General features: G+C 33.3%; 1 protein-coding gene across 1 annotated transcript; it reads left to right on the top strand.

Moving 5' to 3' along the window:
* The first annotated feature begins 5,312 nt into the window (after nt 1-5,312).
* On the top strand, nt 5,313-15,824 carry LOC111623880 (probable assembly chaperone of rpl4). Its single transcript, XM_023366606.1, has 10 exons — nt 5,313-5,470; nt 8,856-8,917; nt 9,927-10,073; nt 10,146-10,301; nt 12,794-12,873; nt 12,938-13,061; nt 13,127-13,219; nt 13,290-13,358; nt 13,432-13,572; nt 13,643-15,824. The coding sequence occupies exons 1-10, from the start codon at nt 5,374-5,376 to the stop codon at nt 13,811-13,813; spliced, it is 1,140 nt and encodes a 379-aa protein (XP_023222374.1). The 5' UTR covers nt 5,313-5,373; the 3' UTR covers nt 13,814-15,824.
* Nucleotides 15,825-16,017: the final 193 nt, after the last annotated feature.

The raw sequence follows: 16,017 nt of genomic DNA, 5'->3' as shown, positions 1-16,017 counted from the left end.
TTTTTGTTGTTTTTAGTCTGAATTAACTAACATTAAAAATAAAATTTAAAAAAGAAATGACATGAATACTGTTGAGAAAAAAATTATATTATTCATAGAAAAATTGCAAAAAAAAAATTTTATTTATTGTATGCAATTGGGGCTACAAAAAGAAACAACTGTTGGCAGTTTTGTGGAAAATTTAGTAATTTTTATTAGTTTTCACTAAGACCCAAAAGCAAATTTGAGAAATGCTTTGGAACAATGAAACCCCAAGCTACAACGAGTGAAACCAGCTGATTCCTCTATTATATAGGAGATTCTTAAAGATTACTGCCTACGTAATCAACTCAGAAGGTAGAAATTAGTGAAAACTGATTCATTGAAATATCAGGATATTGTTTTTCCTTGTGATGATAAAACTACCTTGGTAAGCCTCCAAATGGGCGATATGTATGATAGTTTGTTCACAAAATGTGGCGTTTGCATGCAAGTTATATTCCACCCAGAGAAATCATAACTCGGGAAATGGATATAGACATCGGAAGAATCTAGATGCTGATCTGAAAGAGCACAAATGCTCAGAAATGCATAAAACTGCATGCCTGAGTTTGATGGAACTTTAATTGGGATTGAGCACAGCCTTAACCATGAACAATGAGTTCCAGAAACAATAGAAATATTTTGATTCGTGTGATTTCCAACAAAGTTCCTCAGAAAACAATTTACCTTTCATGGTGATGGACTTAATTGGCAATACAAAAAACAGGAAATTTTCTAGGAGCTGTAAAATGCACTATTTTATTCGTTACTCAACAAGAAAATTCAAAATAAAGAGAATAGGGGCCATTGGAAAAAATGTTCAAAGTCAGACTAAAAGAGCAAAGCACAGCAGACTGGTGCAGCTCAATGAGAAGTTATATTGGTTTGCACCAGGAACGTTTCTCATTGTGGGGTGCAGTGTATAATTCTAAACTGGCCCGAATTAATTCATTATGTGAAATTTGCTTAGTCATGGATTTTGCTAAATCGTGTACAAATATTTAATAGTATTTTAAGTAATTTGAATTATTCAGCGCATTTACAACTGCTATACTGCACCAGGAAATGGATAGTCTGGCCTTTTGAAGCGTGTAAAAATTCACCCAAACCAGTCTGAAACGCGCTGGAATGCCAAAAATATGTATGTTTTTGATGCATTCGTTGAAATTAACATGACATTTGATGCTCTTGCTATGGGGCAGATAATTTTGGAAGTAGATACTAAACTTCACTGTTCGTATTCAAGCAGCCTTCTGATGGTTTGAATACGGCCAGCAAAGATCTCCAGTCTGACATTGCTGATTTGGAAATTACTTTTCCAAAATTTCAAAAAATTAATCCAAAAAACCGAATTTAAAAGAGATGGCCTAGAAAATGAAGTCGAACTTAAGGTACTGTACGTTCGTAAAGTCCAACGAATGAATCGAGAATGACGTCATCGTCATATTTTCGTGGGATATTTTGACCGATTCGTTTACAACAAATATTTTTATCGGAGTGCTTAACGCGAGTAATTATTTGAGTCGTTCGGATTTTAATCCACAACATATATTCGAGTGAATTTAGAAACATCTGTAGCGCCATTTTCTTTACGTTATAAACTAGTTCTCAAATTCGTTTAAACGTCAGAATAGAGCATGCCCATCCAGCTGAAAAGAGTAACAATAGAGAAAATTAAGATTATTTGATTATATTTCACCTTGCCCGTTTTCACCGTGTGCAAGAATTAGGTCATCCTTTTTCGAGGCTAATTAGAGAATGTTTTAAAGCGTTTTCAATCTACATATAACGTTTATTCTGTTTAGTAAGTTACATAATGTTATACAACCTGTCAGAAAACTAAAATTCTAACAAAAGCAGTCTATAGACTAGTACTGATCTGAGAACCACATTTTAATATAGTTTAAACAGGGTTAATTAAAACCACTTAAATGATGCGTATTGCAAACATTTTAGAATAAGCGTTAAATATTATTAAAGCAATTTTATATACCGGATTTTTTATTTCATCTAACAACAAAATATTTAAATCTCTATTAGTAACCTGATATTGTATTTTTTAATTTCACTAAAACTGTTACCTGAGAAAATGCCACACGTTCACACTGAATGACAGCATATAGCATTATTTGTATCAAATTATGAATTTATAAAAGAAATAATAATTATGAAATATGCACTAAATTTCAGTTGAAGTTATCTTATTGAATATATATATATATATATATTCAAGCAATCTTGTACGTAATAAAAGAAAATATCTATATATATAACCCATTCAATGGGTATCTGTCTGTCCGCGTAACCGATGCCAAAAACGGTCACTAGAGGCGCCCTAGCGAAGATTATAAATTAACAATAAATTATATTTATTTGTAATAGGAATTTATTATTTATACCACGGAATGGTATAATTATTATATGCCTTGATTAACCTTGCGCCGCACGTTTACAACATCCCGTGACTCACAAGTAGGTGAACGTCGCGCATTGACTCACGGGAAATTTGTTGAAATAATGGCGGATACATTTAAAATCGAGGTTTACAAGCAAAGGTAAATAAACAAATTAAACTATTTTAAAGTATTTATAGAATGTTTAATAGGTACAATTATAGATCCGTATGACGCGATTGGGACTGGGACGGTAAGATGAAGACTCACCGAATGAAGGGGTGGCGACCCCCCTTTGTGCGAACAATAAATGTCTAATGAACCATACCCCTACGCGCGACCCTTTCCGAGATATAGCCCGGTAAGATTTACCCTCCGAATGAGGGGGTCGCGACCCCCCCGAGTGTGGTCGAGCGCGCGTTAATTTTTTTTCGCGCGGTATGCTCCCTTTTGACCACGATGTCACGTGACCTGAAATGACGCAGGCTAGTCAGAAGAGGAAAATTTTCTGTAGTCTTCTAAGCAATTGATCATTTATTAAAACATTTATTATAATATTACAAATCACACAGCAGAAACTTTCACAATAATAATTAAATTATTATTATTATTTATCTTATACTGTAATCGAGATAGGTTAATAATAATAAGCGTAGAGCCCAAACGGTTAGGAGTTGAAAGTTGAAATTTGGTAGACAGGATACACCATGAGAATGTAGTACACTAACAAGTTATTTTTGGAAATTCCACCTCCCTCCCGGTGAGAGAGGAGGAGAGAGATAAATTAATATTTTGTAATAATTGAGAGTATTGTAACAGTCAAATTGCATAGTCTAATGAATAATTGTTGCTTTATAATCATTTTATTATAAAATAAACAATAAATAAAGTTGAAGTTGATATTTCTGTTTGTTGGTTTAATAAATTTTTATAAATATATTTATGTAATTCTCTACATAAGTAATTAAACTTAGTTTATATGCATAAGAAAGTTCTTAAGGAAGGAAGTTATTATCTCTTGCAAATACTTTTGAAGATTTACTTTACATCTTATGTAAAGTTTGTGAGAATGGTTTTCTTTTCTCTTCATCTAATTTTAATTTATAAAAGTGTTTAATCTGAACTCCCGTTGCAGTTTGTGTAATTTAGAAGTGAACGCGAATATAGGAAACGAAGTATATTTTTATTTTAAGAAATATCTTCAAATTTCTTCTGTAATTTTTGTATTTCAAAACTAAATAAATTTATCCTCGTACTTTATTATACGAACCATTGACATAGCTTTTTATTTTGAAACCTTAGTTAAAGCCTTAAATTATACTACGTATACACCGTTGTCTATCGAATTTTTATAATTCGGTGCTGAATAACAAACCATTTATATATATACTAGCAGATAAGCCCGGTGTTGCTCGGGCAAAAAGTAACGATAGTGAAGATTAAGATAATTACATTATAGCTAATCTTACCCGTTTTCACAGAATGCAAGAATTAGGTCCCCCGTTTCCAGACTAATTAGAGAATTTTTACATGAGTCTGAAAATATGTTCGATTTCCCGCAAAAACTCAAAAAACCGCATCTGCTCCTGTAAACCTTGCACGCCGCTTTCTCTTAACATTTCCATTGTTGAGGAATACACTTCTTTCATTCCTCGTGGAACCCTACTAAAATTCAGTCAAAAACGCAAAAATCCGCATCTAAAATAGTATAATAGAAGCCGAGTTCTTCAGGATAAGCCTTAATTCTCTCCCCCTCCCCGTGGGGGAATTTCGAAAAATTCCTTCTTACAAGTTAGTGTGCGTTCTCGTGACGTACCCTAACTGTGTACCAAATTTCAACTTTCAACTCCTAGCCGTTTGGGCTCTGCGCTTATTATTATCAACCCATCTCGATTATACATTGATACTAGCTGTTACCCGCGACTTCGTCCGCGGAGGTTTTGCAAGCAAACCCCATTTACATTCAATATTTCAATAACCATAGCAGTGGCGTACCGTGGGTGTCAGCCACCCGGGGCGGAGAAAAAATTTCGCTCCCCCTTATTTAGATATTTCAATTTAAAAGACTAAAATTCAGTTTTGTCACAGAACAAGCAATGAAATTCCGTGCTAGTGCAGCGAACTGTTTAAATTAAAATAGTTCTTTTGAATATTAGTGGTGTATATGAACACCAATGAGTCGTAAAGGCAAAAAAAAGGGGGCTACAGGTTTCGCAGGATTTCCTCGGATTAAAAATTACTAGTTCACCGGGACGGCGAGCCGACAGTCCGGACGATAGCACTATCGTAGGCGCGATGCAAGTATAGATTAGGATGTTTCAAATTTTTACAAGATATTATTATTATTTATTTTGAAATTTTGCCGCCCCCTAAAAAGTGCCGCCCGGGGCGGGCCGCCCCCACTACGGTACGCCACTGTATAAACGCGTCTCAACAAAAGCTGAAATAAATGAACGAGTTATGCCAAGTGTTGATTATTACGCTGCATTGCGGTTTTGAAAAACAAATAAAACAGACTCGATGTGATATACTCCTACGTAACTATATAACTACCTTTAACGTTATATAACTGCCTTTGTAGTTATATAAATCAAATACTACAATATAACGAACACTAAAACGAAAAGCATAAAATGTGTTTGGTTATATCAACCTCCCATTGTTACGTTTATCGCGGTACTCGGAAGATACAAAATAACACAAGTTCATCCATCAAGTAGTAAGCAATTAAATCAGCCATATAATATCTTAAAATATTTAAGATATCATTTCTTCCCTAATATTAACTCTAAGTTGAACTCGATAGTTTAAAATCGTCGATCGGTATTTTAATAATAAAATAATTTTGGCTATTAGTAGGCGAATTTTTTAATAATGTTGTAGCGAATACGTCATATTTATCAATTTCCGGAGGGCGCTGGTAACGTTACACGTGTTTAAGAGACAAGTTTGTAACGAAATGGAAGTTGCTGCTTCGACCACAGAAAAAATAGAGGAGGAAGAGGGAGAAAAAGAAATGACAAACTACAAAGTAACTGTTAAGAAAAAGAAAAAGAGTGAGTGAACCTTCCAGGATTAGTTTGAATTAGTTCAGACAAGTACTTTGGTGTAAACGTTAACTGATCGGTTTTAGCTTTGTTTTTTTTTTGGTCGACTTTTAGCTACCTTGTGTACATAGGCAAATAGCTTATATGACAATAGTGGAAACTCTCGTGAATTAGCATGCACCGTAGTGGAGACAGCGGGAACTAGCGACATCTAACGGTTTGAAGAGAACACTAACACCGCAGACAGTATGTAAAGTCTAACAAAACTTGCAAAAATTCAACGAAATAAATATTTTATCATCGTTTTGTCTCTATTTTATGATCTTAAAACATGAATTATAATTTTATTTAGTAGGAAACGTTGATGGATAGTGATCCAAAGGAAGGAATAATAGCAACAAAACAAATCAAATGCAATGAGTCAGATTTTTTAAATTAAAATCTGAGGTTTTAATTTCATTTTATTAAATTAGAACACATTGAACACCAAAATGTATTATGTGCACAGTTTGATCAAACAGGTCATGGATAATATAGTTATTACATATGTGCAATCCTTTTTAATTTAGCATTTTTTGTTCTCGGAAAACTTTCAGATGAATCATTATTTTTTGTCACATATGCTTTAATAAGGACTTTGAAATATTTATCTGCCAATAATTTAATACAATTGTCACAAACACCTTTAATATTTGTATTCTTTAAGAAATAATTAATTAACTTAGTTTTAATTCCATATGGTCTCTGTAACAAAAATATATTAAAATTATAAACATCAATTCACAGCACGAGTAGATAATAACAACACCAAACGATCGCAAACACCAAAAATCATTTAAAATAGCCATATTATAGCCCGATAAATTAGGCGATCGTTTGGTGGTGTTATATTAAAATTGTTTTGAAATATTGCTGACATTTCTGAAGATAATTTTTTCCCACACCCATTTGGATACAGCATTCTGCAATTGTCATCAGTTTCTATTTAAATATTCTGGCCCTTTTGTTTTTAAAATATTGTCTAAGTCGGACCTTCTGCTTTTAACAACCCACTGAGTGCATCTGAAAATCAATATAAACACATACGTTGAATGATAACAATATTTTAAATGAGGAATGTTGATATAAATGAAAACAATCTAATTGCTTATGAATTTACTTACACTTGTTTGTTTTTAGGGAATCTGTAAAACGACTTGCGATCACTTTGTATCTTATAGTTAAAGCAGCCATACATAGTGCAAATAACCCCTCTTCTGGCCATTCTAATTATTATGAGATATAAAAATGTTCAAAACTATATTAATATTAATATATTGTTATATATATATTACTATATCTATATTAATACCCAAAAACGTCTCCTTATACACGCGGTACAAATGGAGTGAAGCGTAGTCAGAGCCGGCTGTACCATAGGGCGAACGGAGCAGCCGCTCCAGGCGCTAAGACCTAGAGGGCGCCTCAGTGGTAAAGAAAATTAAACGGTATAAATTAGGGGCAACCAAGGGCGCCATAATGAGATCTCGCTCCATCCTAAAACTTGCCTCGGACCGGCACTGAGCGTAGTTATCTCCTCAAACCACTAGATGGTGGGCTGAAGCTTGTCACCAGTTTTCAGCAGAAGTTTCCACTATTGTCATAATAAACTATTTGATATAGATCTATAAGAGCTAGTGGAACTGAGTTGAGCGCCACCTGTATGCAGTCAAAGAAAACTGCTTCGTGAAAACACGTTTGTCTTTGGGTTGGTGGGTTGGATACGTACTGAAACGCGGTGCTTGTTTTCTTTGTAGTTTAGGGGCAGGACAATACTAATTTGAGATGGAGAGCATATACATTAAATTAAATTAATTAAAAATATTAAAAATTGCAGTCTGGCATTGTGACCATGTCATAATAAATAATTGCTTGTTATAGGCAGTATTGTCTTTAATAATAAACATTATTTGTATTAAGTTTTAATTATCAAACACAATTCATTATTATATATATATATAAACAAATTTTATTTGAATTTTATGATGGTTTATTTATGAATTATGCATATCAAAGTCCATAATTACACACAAATTTCAATAAGAAATTAACTACATATTCTTCATTCACCAAACGCTTGTATTATTTTACTTTACTTCTAACATCTATTCCTCCGTGAACAGTCAAATCCCAAGCATCATCTCCATTACATTGTCAAGGGTGAATAACCGTATCTAAAATAATGAATCATCCTTGCATAATATAGCTATATTGTGGAGAACAATAATAGATGCTTCTAGTTTGGTTCAGACTCAACCTTAAACAAAGAAGTCTTCCCTTTCATATTCAAAATAGTCTTTCTACTGTGTTTATAGTTTTAATTATTAAATATTGTAGGATTATGTACTAATTAGTAAACTATCATCACTGACTACCTAAAGAAATTAATTGTATGATAGATGTAATATTTATATTTAGTAAATCTAAAAACACACAATTTATTCACATAAACACACTGATAAAGAACAATATAGAATTTAACATACTTGGGTATTGATTAAAAAATAACCTTTCTTATTTCTAAATAATTCTGCATTTGTTCCATGAGATGAAATTGGAATATGAGTACAGTCTATAGCACCTATAACACCTGGAAACATGGCTATATCATAAAATTTTTATATTCCTTCACAGTTAATGGAAATGCAATGTATGAACTTTTTTTGAAAGGCACCTCAAAGCTTTAGATATAATTTTATTTATCTTATTTTGTACACATACTTTGCAAAATAACACAAATCTTCTGTCATGTTTCCCAAGATTAGTGCACTAATTATCTGAATTTGGTGGTTTTACTACTAGTAAAAAATTGGTGTTTTTAAGTTTTTAGAATTTCTATGTAAAACAATTTGATTTTAATATAAACTTTTGCTTTTATGTATCGTTGCTAGGGAGTCAAACAGTTGTAAGCATGCATGAGTTGAGTCGAATTTATGGGAGAAAGAAAAGTGCTCATCTCTCAGAATACTTGCGGTACTAGCTCGATTTTTTTCTTTTTTTTTTTTGTGAGCAAGGGGGGGGGTCTTCCAAACTTACTCAAACCAATATATTATGAGTGTTTCCCTCATATAAAAGTATTTTAAATAATACTGCTAAATTGCACATACGACATTTGTCCTGCATAACCAAAGCTCGGGAGTATACAACCATTCAAAAGTAACACTATGGATGTAAGGTCCTGCAATGGACTATGATATTTTGTCTGTGCCGACAACATGATGCATACAGATTTGGCAATAGATCTTTGCCTCCCAGCGATGATATATCAAACAGTTTAATTTTTATGCTCTAGATTTTCTTTATTAATTCTTTAATTAAAAAAAAAGATAAATATATAAATAATTTTTTTTTTTAGAGAAGTCGAAAAAGTGTAATAAACCCGATAAGGTGCAGTCTACGGAGAAGCTACTGAAACAGGTATGTTGATTTTAATTAAATTTTTTAAAATTTATTACCATTGCCATTTTAATTTCAATCTTATATTATATATTACTTTTTGTAAAATTTGACAAAAGACATTGAGATCAAATATAGAAGATATTAATTTGTGGAAACAAAAAAAAATTATTTTTTTTTATTTTACTGGTCTTCTCTTTGGTTCATTTATATCTGTAGTAATGTGATGTTCTGACCTTAAGGCTGGAGACACACAAGCATATAAAGTATTTTAGATTAAACTAAGATTTGATGGATAAATTTTTGTTCCAAGAGCAAGATTGTTACTTTAGGTGCAAAATGCCATTAAAATTTAGAATTTTATGTCAAGCAATTGGGCATAGTTCTATACTGATCTTTGTCTTTGGCAATATGATCTCTCTCCTCGAAAACACAAAAGAAAGCATGCGATAGTCTTGGAATCTTAAATTTTGAGTTGGCATAATGCGATCTCTTAACTATTTTGATGTATAGAAACACAAAAATAGTATTTGTCGAGTCTATGGAGTTTAATTGGGATAAAGCTAAGGATTTCCTCTTATTTTTAAGTGAAATGAGTTTACAATTTATTAAATATAAGATGTCACATCTTTGAAGTTTACTGTGATTGTTTTTAAGTAGACAAGTAGAAATTGCAAATAACTGAGACCTTAGGCAAAAGGTTGATTGACAACCTTTTGCCTAGGGTCTTGGTTATTTTCTTTTTCAATTTCAAACTTAGAATTTTCTATAACTTTAATATAATTATCTTAGTCTCCTAGCTTCTAAAATCCTAAATTTTATTAACAATAGTAATTTCCATATTTATGAAGAAAATAGGTTAATTTGAAAAGTTTACCATTATCCAAAATCAAAATTAGAGATTTTTTTTTTTTGATAAAATTTTGTAATGCATGCTCTTTTGTTTAAATGCAGAGTTATTTCTTGGAAATTTTAACAAGAAGATGCCCATTATAATTCTTTTTATACCAGAAAATCTTTACTTCTGCAGGCACAGCTTCACATTGACAGGTTTGAGTATGAAGAGGCTGCAAGATGCCTGAAGAAGATACTGTGCTGCGAACCGAACAACCTTGAGGCACTGGATTCATTGGCGGGACTATTCATCGAAACCAGAGATTTTGACCAAGCACACAACGTATCCTTTGTATTGGTGATGACATACATTCTTTTTTATTAAAAAGCTTTTGGTCTTTAACCTGTAAATCAGCTCTTACTGAAAATCATTGAACTGCGTCCGGATGGTGGGTACGGCTCGTATTTTACGCTAGCACAAATTTCTGAAGGAGAAGAGTCCTTACATTATTATAAAAGGGGAATTCAAATTCTAGAAAGACTGTTATGTGATGAAGGCCAATCAACAGAGGTAAACATATTCTCTCTCTCTCTGTGTGATTTAACCCGTGTAACATTGCATAATTATTTCAATATACATAATTATTAATATACACACACACAAATCTATGCCAAAGAAACTACTTATAGAAAAAATATGAGCCACGATGGATAGGAAAACACATGCACTCTATGTGGAAACTGTGTGTCACATGTCTACTCAATAGTGTAGTTCTTGCACTGCACAGGCCAGCATGTTCATATCTGTAGATTGGATGGCAGTGACAATACACAATCGTTACTCTGGCAGATTTTGAGGGGTGGCACACCTGCCACAAAATCTAACTGCATCCTTCACATACCCCCATAAAAAAAATCATAGGGAGTAAGATTGGCAGTAGCGTGGCAAATCTGGCACTGAGACAGATGTTTATTTGAGAAACATGAAACTTCTTTGTGGCTGTGATGGGCACGTCATCTCATTGGAACTGGTGGTCACCATGAGCCCTCCTAATTGCAGTGTTAAGAAATACCGCAGCATGTCGAGATCAGTTATCCCAGTTACGGTGCATTCGGCAAATTCTGAATGTGCTCAATGGTAAAAATCACAAGGGTCCTCCATATCTCATATTCACACATTATGGAGATTGACTTTCCTGCTTAAATGGAATGTTGCTTCAGCAGAGAAAACTACATAATCTTCGTTCTCCTCATGTCCACACAGAATTGATGATGTACCAGCCTTGCACCAAATGACAAAATCATATTGACTGTTTAGAAAACCATACAAATTGCAGTCATTTACAAAAAATTTCCACCTGGTCGTCTGAGACAGGCTCGGTGTGCAAGGACCTAACAGAATCAAAAAACATTTGTATACCATACACGTCAAATTGTGCTTTTCATTTTAATAGAGAGGTTGCGACTCGTATTCAGCCCAAAATGTGAACAGCGGACCATCGAGCGCTGCCATCTAGCAATTCTAGGAGGTCGATAATAGCAGTCGCTACGTCTAGCATGGCGAGTAGACGATCAGCTTAAACTTCATTTTTTTGTGTTTGGGGTTAAAATTATGACCTATTTTATTAAAATAATGATTTAAGCAGTTATGAATAATATTGTAAAGAAACAGACAATTTTAATCCAGAAATTATTTAATTCAATTTTTTAGCAAGTGATGTAGAATTTACATGTATTTGCCTTCATAATAGCTTATCTTAAGGTAGGTTTGTTCTTCCACGGCATCTTCTACCATCAACAGCATAATACATTTGTAAATTATCTAAAAATTAATTTTCCAAGCTGCTTTCGAATTTACATAAGCCACTACTTTCCTCGACAAAAGTATGAGGTAGTCCTATCGTCTGATCATACAGTAGGAGACACCACGCTAATTAAAAATAATTATTTAGTGTTATTAAACATCCTATAAATACTTTAAAATTGTTTAATTTGTTTATTTACCTTCACTGATACCCTCGATATTAAATGTATCCACCATTTTTTCAACAAATTTCCTGTGAGTTAATGCGCGACATTCACTGAGTCACACGATGTTGTGAACGTGTGCCGTAATGATTTTTTCTTGGAGTTAAATGTAAACCGTGTTCTTCTGCTTGCCGTGTACAAGTAACATTTGAACTTGCGCCGCAACCTCTCTAATTACGGAACTAGTCTTTTCAAACTGATGGTCCCAATATTATATGTTGTTCCAATTTGGTGGATCTCTATCAAAATGCATGCAGAAATGCTGTTGTACCATTGTAATGGAATTTGTTTTTGCTAACTCCATCACAGCATGCACTTTCTCTTGAATTAGTGCATTCTTCTCCTTTGCTATGATTAGAATACATCAAAATTTTTCCTGCATATTTGTGTGTGGAGCTTTCCCATCCATTGATGGCTCTCATATTTTCCTGCAATAAACAGTTTCTTTGGAACAATTGTTTAATTAATACATTCATTTAGAATCACGTTGTATATTGGGAAAGTGGTCAGGCCAATGACCGAGTATGAAAAATTAGTTTTTTTATATCCAATGAAAACTCAACATCTGTAAGGTACTTGTTTCTTATACTAATATTAATATAATTCTTTACACTGTACTACAGGTTGGGAGAGGGGACACTTGTACAAAAATATTTCTACGATTGTCCCCTCTGTCCCTAAAGGATTGGTGTCCAAGCTTTACCTTAAGTAGTTAAACAATAGAGAGGTTGAGGCGCACGTTTTAAACGTGTAAACGTGTACGTGTGACGTTCGGCGCCGCTTTCCCGTAAGCCTAAAAGTTTGACGATGNACATCTGTAAGGTACTTGTTTCTTATACTAATATTAATATAATTCTTTACACTGTACTACAGGTTGGGAGAGGGGACACTTGTATAAAAATATTTCTACAATTGTCCCCTCTGTCCCTAAAGGATTGGTGTCCAAGCTTTACCTTAAGTAGTTAAACAATATTGGAGGTTATTGCTTGATACTAAATATATGTAATAATTTTTAACAATTTCTTTCATATTCAGGTTAAAAACCACGAAAGTTTAAGGAAGGATCTTACAGAAGCATATTGTTCAATAGCTGAAATTTACATGACAGACCTCTGGTAAATGCTTAATAAAAGCAGATGATTTCTTCCACCTTTTCTTTACTAATTTTGTATTTTGTAGTGATGATGATAACGCGGAAGAACAGTGTAGATTTCACATAAACAAAAGTTTGGAATGTGGCCCTGAGTTTCCCGAAGGTCACCAATGTCTGGCGAGTTTCTTGTTAATACTGCAGAAGAAAGAGGTGTAGTATTAATTGATGCCTAGAATATTTCGCATTAATTACTAATTAACATAATTAATACTAAGGAGTCCAAGGAAGCCGTAACGAAAAGCTTATCATTTTGGTTGCCTCGATACCGAGCAGCAAGAGAAGGACAAACTGAGAATTCTGACGATGAAGTAAGTGGCATGTACTTGTAGTTTAGTGGAGAATACAGAATTGGTGCTTAAATTTCTTTAATTTTTACAGCCCTTTTTAGTGAATTATGATTTTAGGATAAACACGTGCAAAATATTAATTGAACTAGAGATGTATGATGTAAGTGTAGAATGCATGTTTTACAATTCATTTGGCTTACTATTGCATTAGTTCAGAAATAAAACTATTATAGGAGGCATCCGAAATTTTGGATGGCTTAATAGAGGAGAATGATTCTGTCCTGGAAACGTGGTATCTGCTGGGTCTGTTGAATTATAGCAGAGGGGAAGCTTACTGGGAAAATGCTCGTTATTATTTTAAGAAAGCCCTAAAGGTAATTCTTAGTTGCTTTGTCTCAAGTAATTGATACATTATGACTAAAACTAATTGATGGTCGTTTGCAGCTCAAAGAAATTGGAGTTCCACATGACCCTGAACAGATTAGCCAGGTGGAGTCATGTTTAACCGAAATGGGTCCGGGAAGCGATGGAGAGGAAGATGAGAATGAAGAAAATGAAGCGGTCGATGACAATGTGGACTTTCCTTCGGATTTGGAGGAAGAAATGGAAAGTTAGCCTTATTTGCATATTTTGTTTGTAAATAATAATAAAAACTACTTGATGTGTATAGCAAATAAAAGCCAATAATAAATGTACATGTTTGCTATGTCTTGTAATTTTGTCCAGATTAAGAGAGGGTATTTAAAATTGTCAGTACACATATTGTGCAATCACTTGAATCCTAATTGCTGAAAGAGATTTTATTCAAAGATAATACTAGCCTGTTTTCTTTTTTTCCATCTTCCAGTTCAGGCATGATTTTTCAGAGGTAAAAATTTATGGGTGATTGAGTCCCCCAGTCCAGCTATTGCAAATGTCAGATTATTGTCTTGATGCAACAAAACTGACATTCAGCAAACTAATGATGGATGGATTTTGGCAATCCTTGCAGCTGGTTTATCGAGCGCATCACAATAGCCATTACCATTGGCTGTTTTGCCGTGGCATAAACGATACCTTGGCAATCCCACCATATGATGCTCGAAGCTTGTTTAGCTTTGGTGAGTGATGGGGTTGTCGGTGTGAGGTGGCTTTGTAAATTCTCTGTCCAAGAAGTTAGAGAATTTACTAAGGCACCAAGGGGAAAAATTGGCCATTTTTCCCAATTTATGGACATGCATACACTATAAGGGAGAAACCTCCTGCACTCCATTTATTAATAGAAATGGGCACAAAAATTCTTTAAAAAAAGGGTGAGGACAATTTACATGCAATTTTATCCTAGAGAAGTTAAGAAAGAATTATATAGGAGAGAGTCTTGTACCTATCGACACCTCAATATTATTTTAATTTGTTGTAGTAAAACCGTTACTTGTAGCGACATTTCTTGATGAATTTGATAACTAACATAAACTTGAAAAAGTCAGCCATTTTGATTTGTTCGTCAAGAGTGCAACACTCATTATATTTTTTCTGCAAAAGTAGTTTTTAAAATCTGATTTAATCATCTGTTTCATTTGATTTTTTGCAAGGTGAGTGATCAATATTTGATGTTTTAATGAAATATTACTTTGTACTTACAATATTTGAAAGATTTTTATAGATCCGTTTTTTTATGACTCTCAACCTTTTCAACATTAAGTCAGAATTTGTACCTACGGACTGTCCTTAGGTACATGTCTTTCACATTTACTTTGATCATCATGCATAAATATTGTTTTCAGATACCGTGAAGTAAAACAAATATAAAAAGACCCAATCCCAAAGAAGAATCGGGCGTGGCTGCAGCAAATCTGGTTTTTAGTGGAAAACTATTGGAAGACTGGATACAATGTAAAGTTTGTAAGTTATGATGTCATAAAAATTGCACTGCATATGAAGACTGTTACTCAAAATGTGACCCAAAAGTTATTAATAAACATTTTTATTAATAATTGCTTTGTTTCATTTCTATGTGTATCTGTTCTCTATGTCCTTAGGGCTGTCCCTAGGTACAGGCAACTTTTGTACCTACGGACAAGTGACAATTTTTTTATTTTATCCATTATTTTATTAAATGGCAAAAGGTATTGCATAAATCATTTTACTATATGAAAGACATATAAAGTGTTTATGAAATACCTTTGAACAATCGAGATTAAAGAAGTATTTCCATATTTTATAGTCGTTAAAATTTTCATGTCCATAGGTACAAGACCCTATAACCTTACAGCACCATCTATTACCAAGAATTAATGGTGGTGAGCTGTCTAATTTGTGGACATGATACTGAGAAAACACTTTACAGCAAAAGAAAGTATTTATTCAAAATGAAAATTCCACTTGATCTGCCACCAAAACACAAGTGCATGTACTGCCTTCACACTTGATTCACACAAAAGATTCTGAATCCTAACTCAATCTTTGGTACCATAATCTATAGACCTAAGCAATTTGACTTGTTCAGAGGATCTCAGCATTAAAAAGGTATTATTACAAAGAAAATCTTGTATCTTTCAAAAGATTTTTCTTAAATCACTGCCATGAATAATAATATTAAACTGATGGGTAGGAATAAGTACACTAATAACCTAGTGTACTTATAAGTGTAAGGTAGTTGAAGCAGCAAAGATACAACTTGGATCTTTTGATGGCAAGTGACATCATCAAAAATTTTTGATGTAGCAATAAAAAGAAATTGCAATGTGATCTTTATGGTTTCACTAAGACAATATCAGTAACATGTTTGCATTATTATTAGCCAAATTTTATTTTAGAAAATATAAAATAAATTATATCAA

Source organism: Centruroides sculpturatus, unplaced genomic scaffold (assembly GCF_000671375.1).
Source record: "Centruroides sculpturatus isolate CEXI.00-Female unplaced genomic scaffold, Cexi_2.0 scaffold325, whole genome shotgun sequence".
In the NCBI taxonomy this organism is placed as follows: domain Eukaryota; kingdom Metazoa; phylum Arthropoda; class Arachnida; order Scorpiones; family Buthidae; genus Centruroides; species Centruroides sculpturatus.
Note: the sequence above shows the minus strand (reverse complement) of the source record. Positions and strands in the feature narration are given on the sequence as shown.

Bases quoted from the DNA above. Each gene is read 5' to 3' on its own strand.
- LOC111623880 (XM_023366606.1), top strand. From the start codon at position 5,374: ATGGAAGTTGCTGCTTCGACCACAGAAAAAATAGAGGAGGAAGAGGGA. The intron at 10,302-12,793 runs GTAAACATATTC...TTTCATATTCAG, and splicing joins ATGAAGGCCAATCAACAGAG to GTTAAAAACCACGAAAGTTT. The intron at 13,220-13,289 runs GTAAGTGGCATG...TAATTTTTACAG, and splicing joins CTGAGAATTCTGACGATGAA to CCCTTTTTAGTGAATTATGA.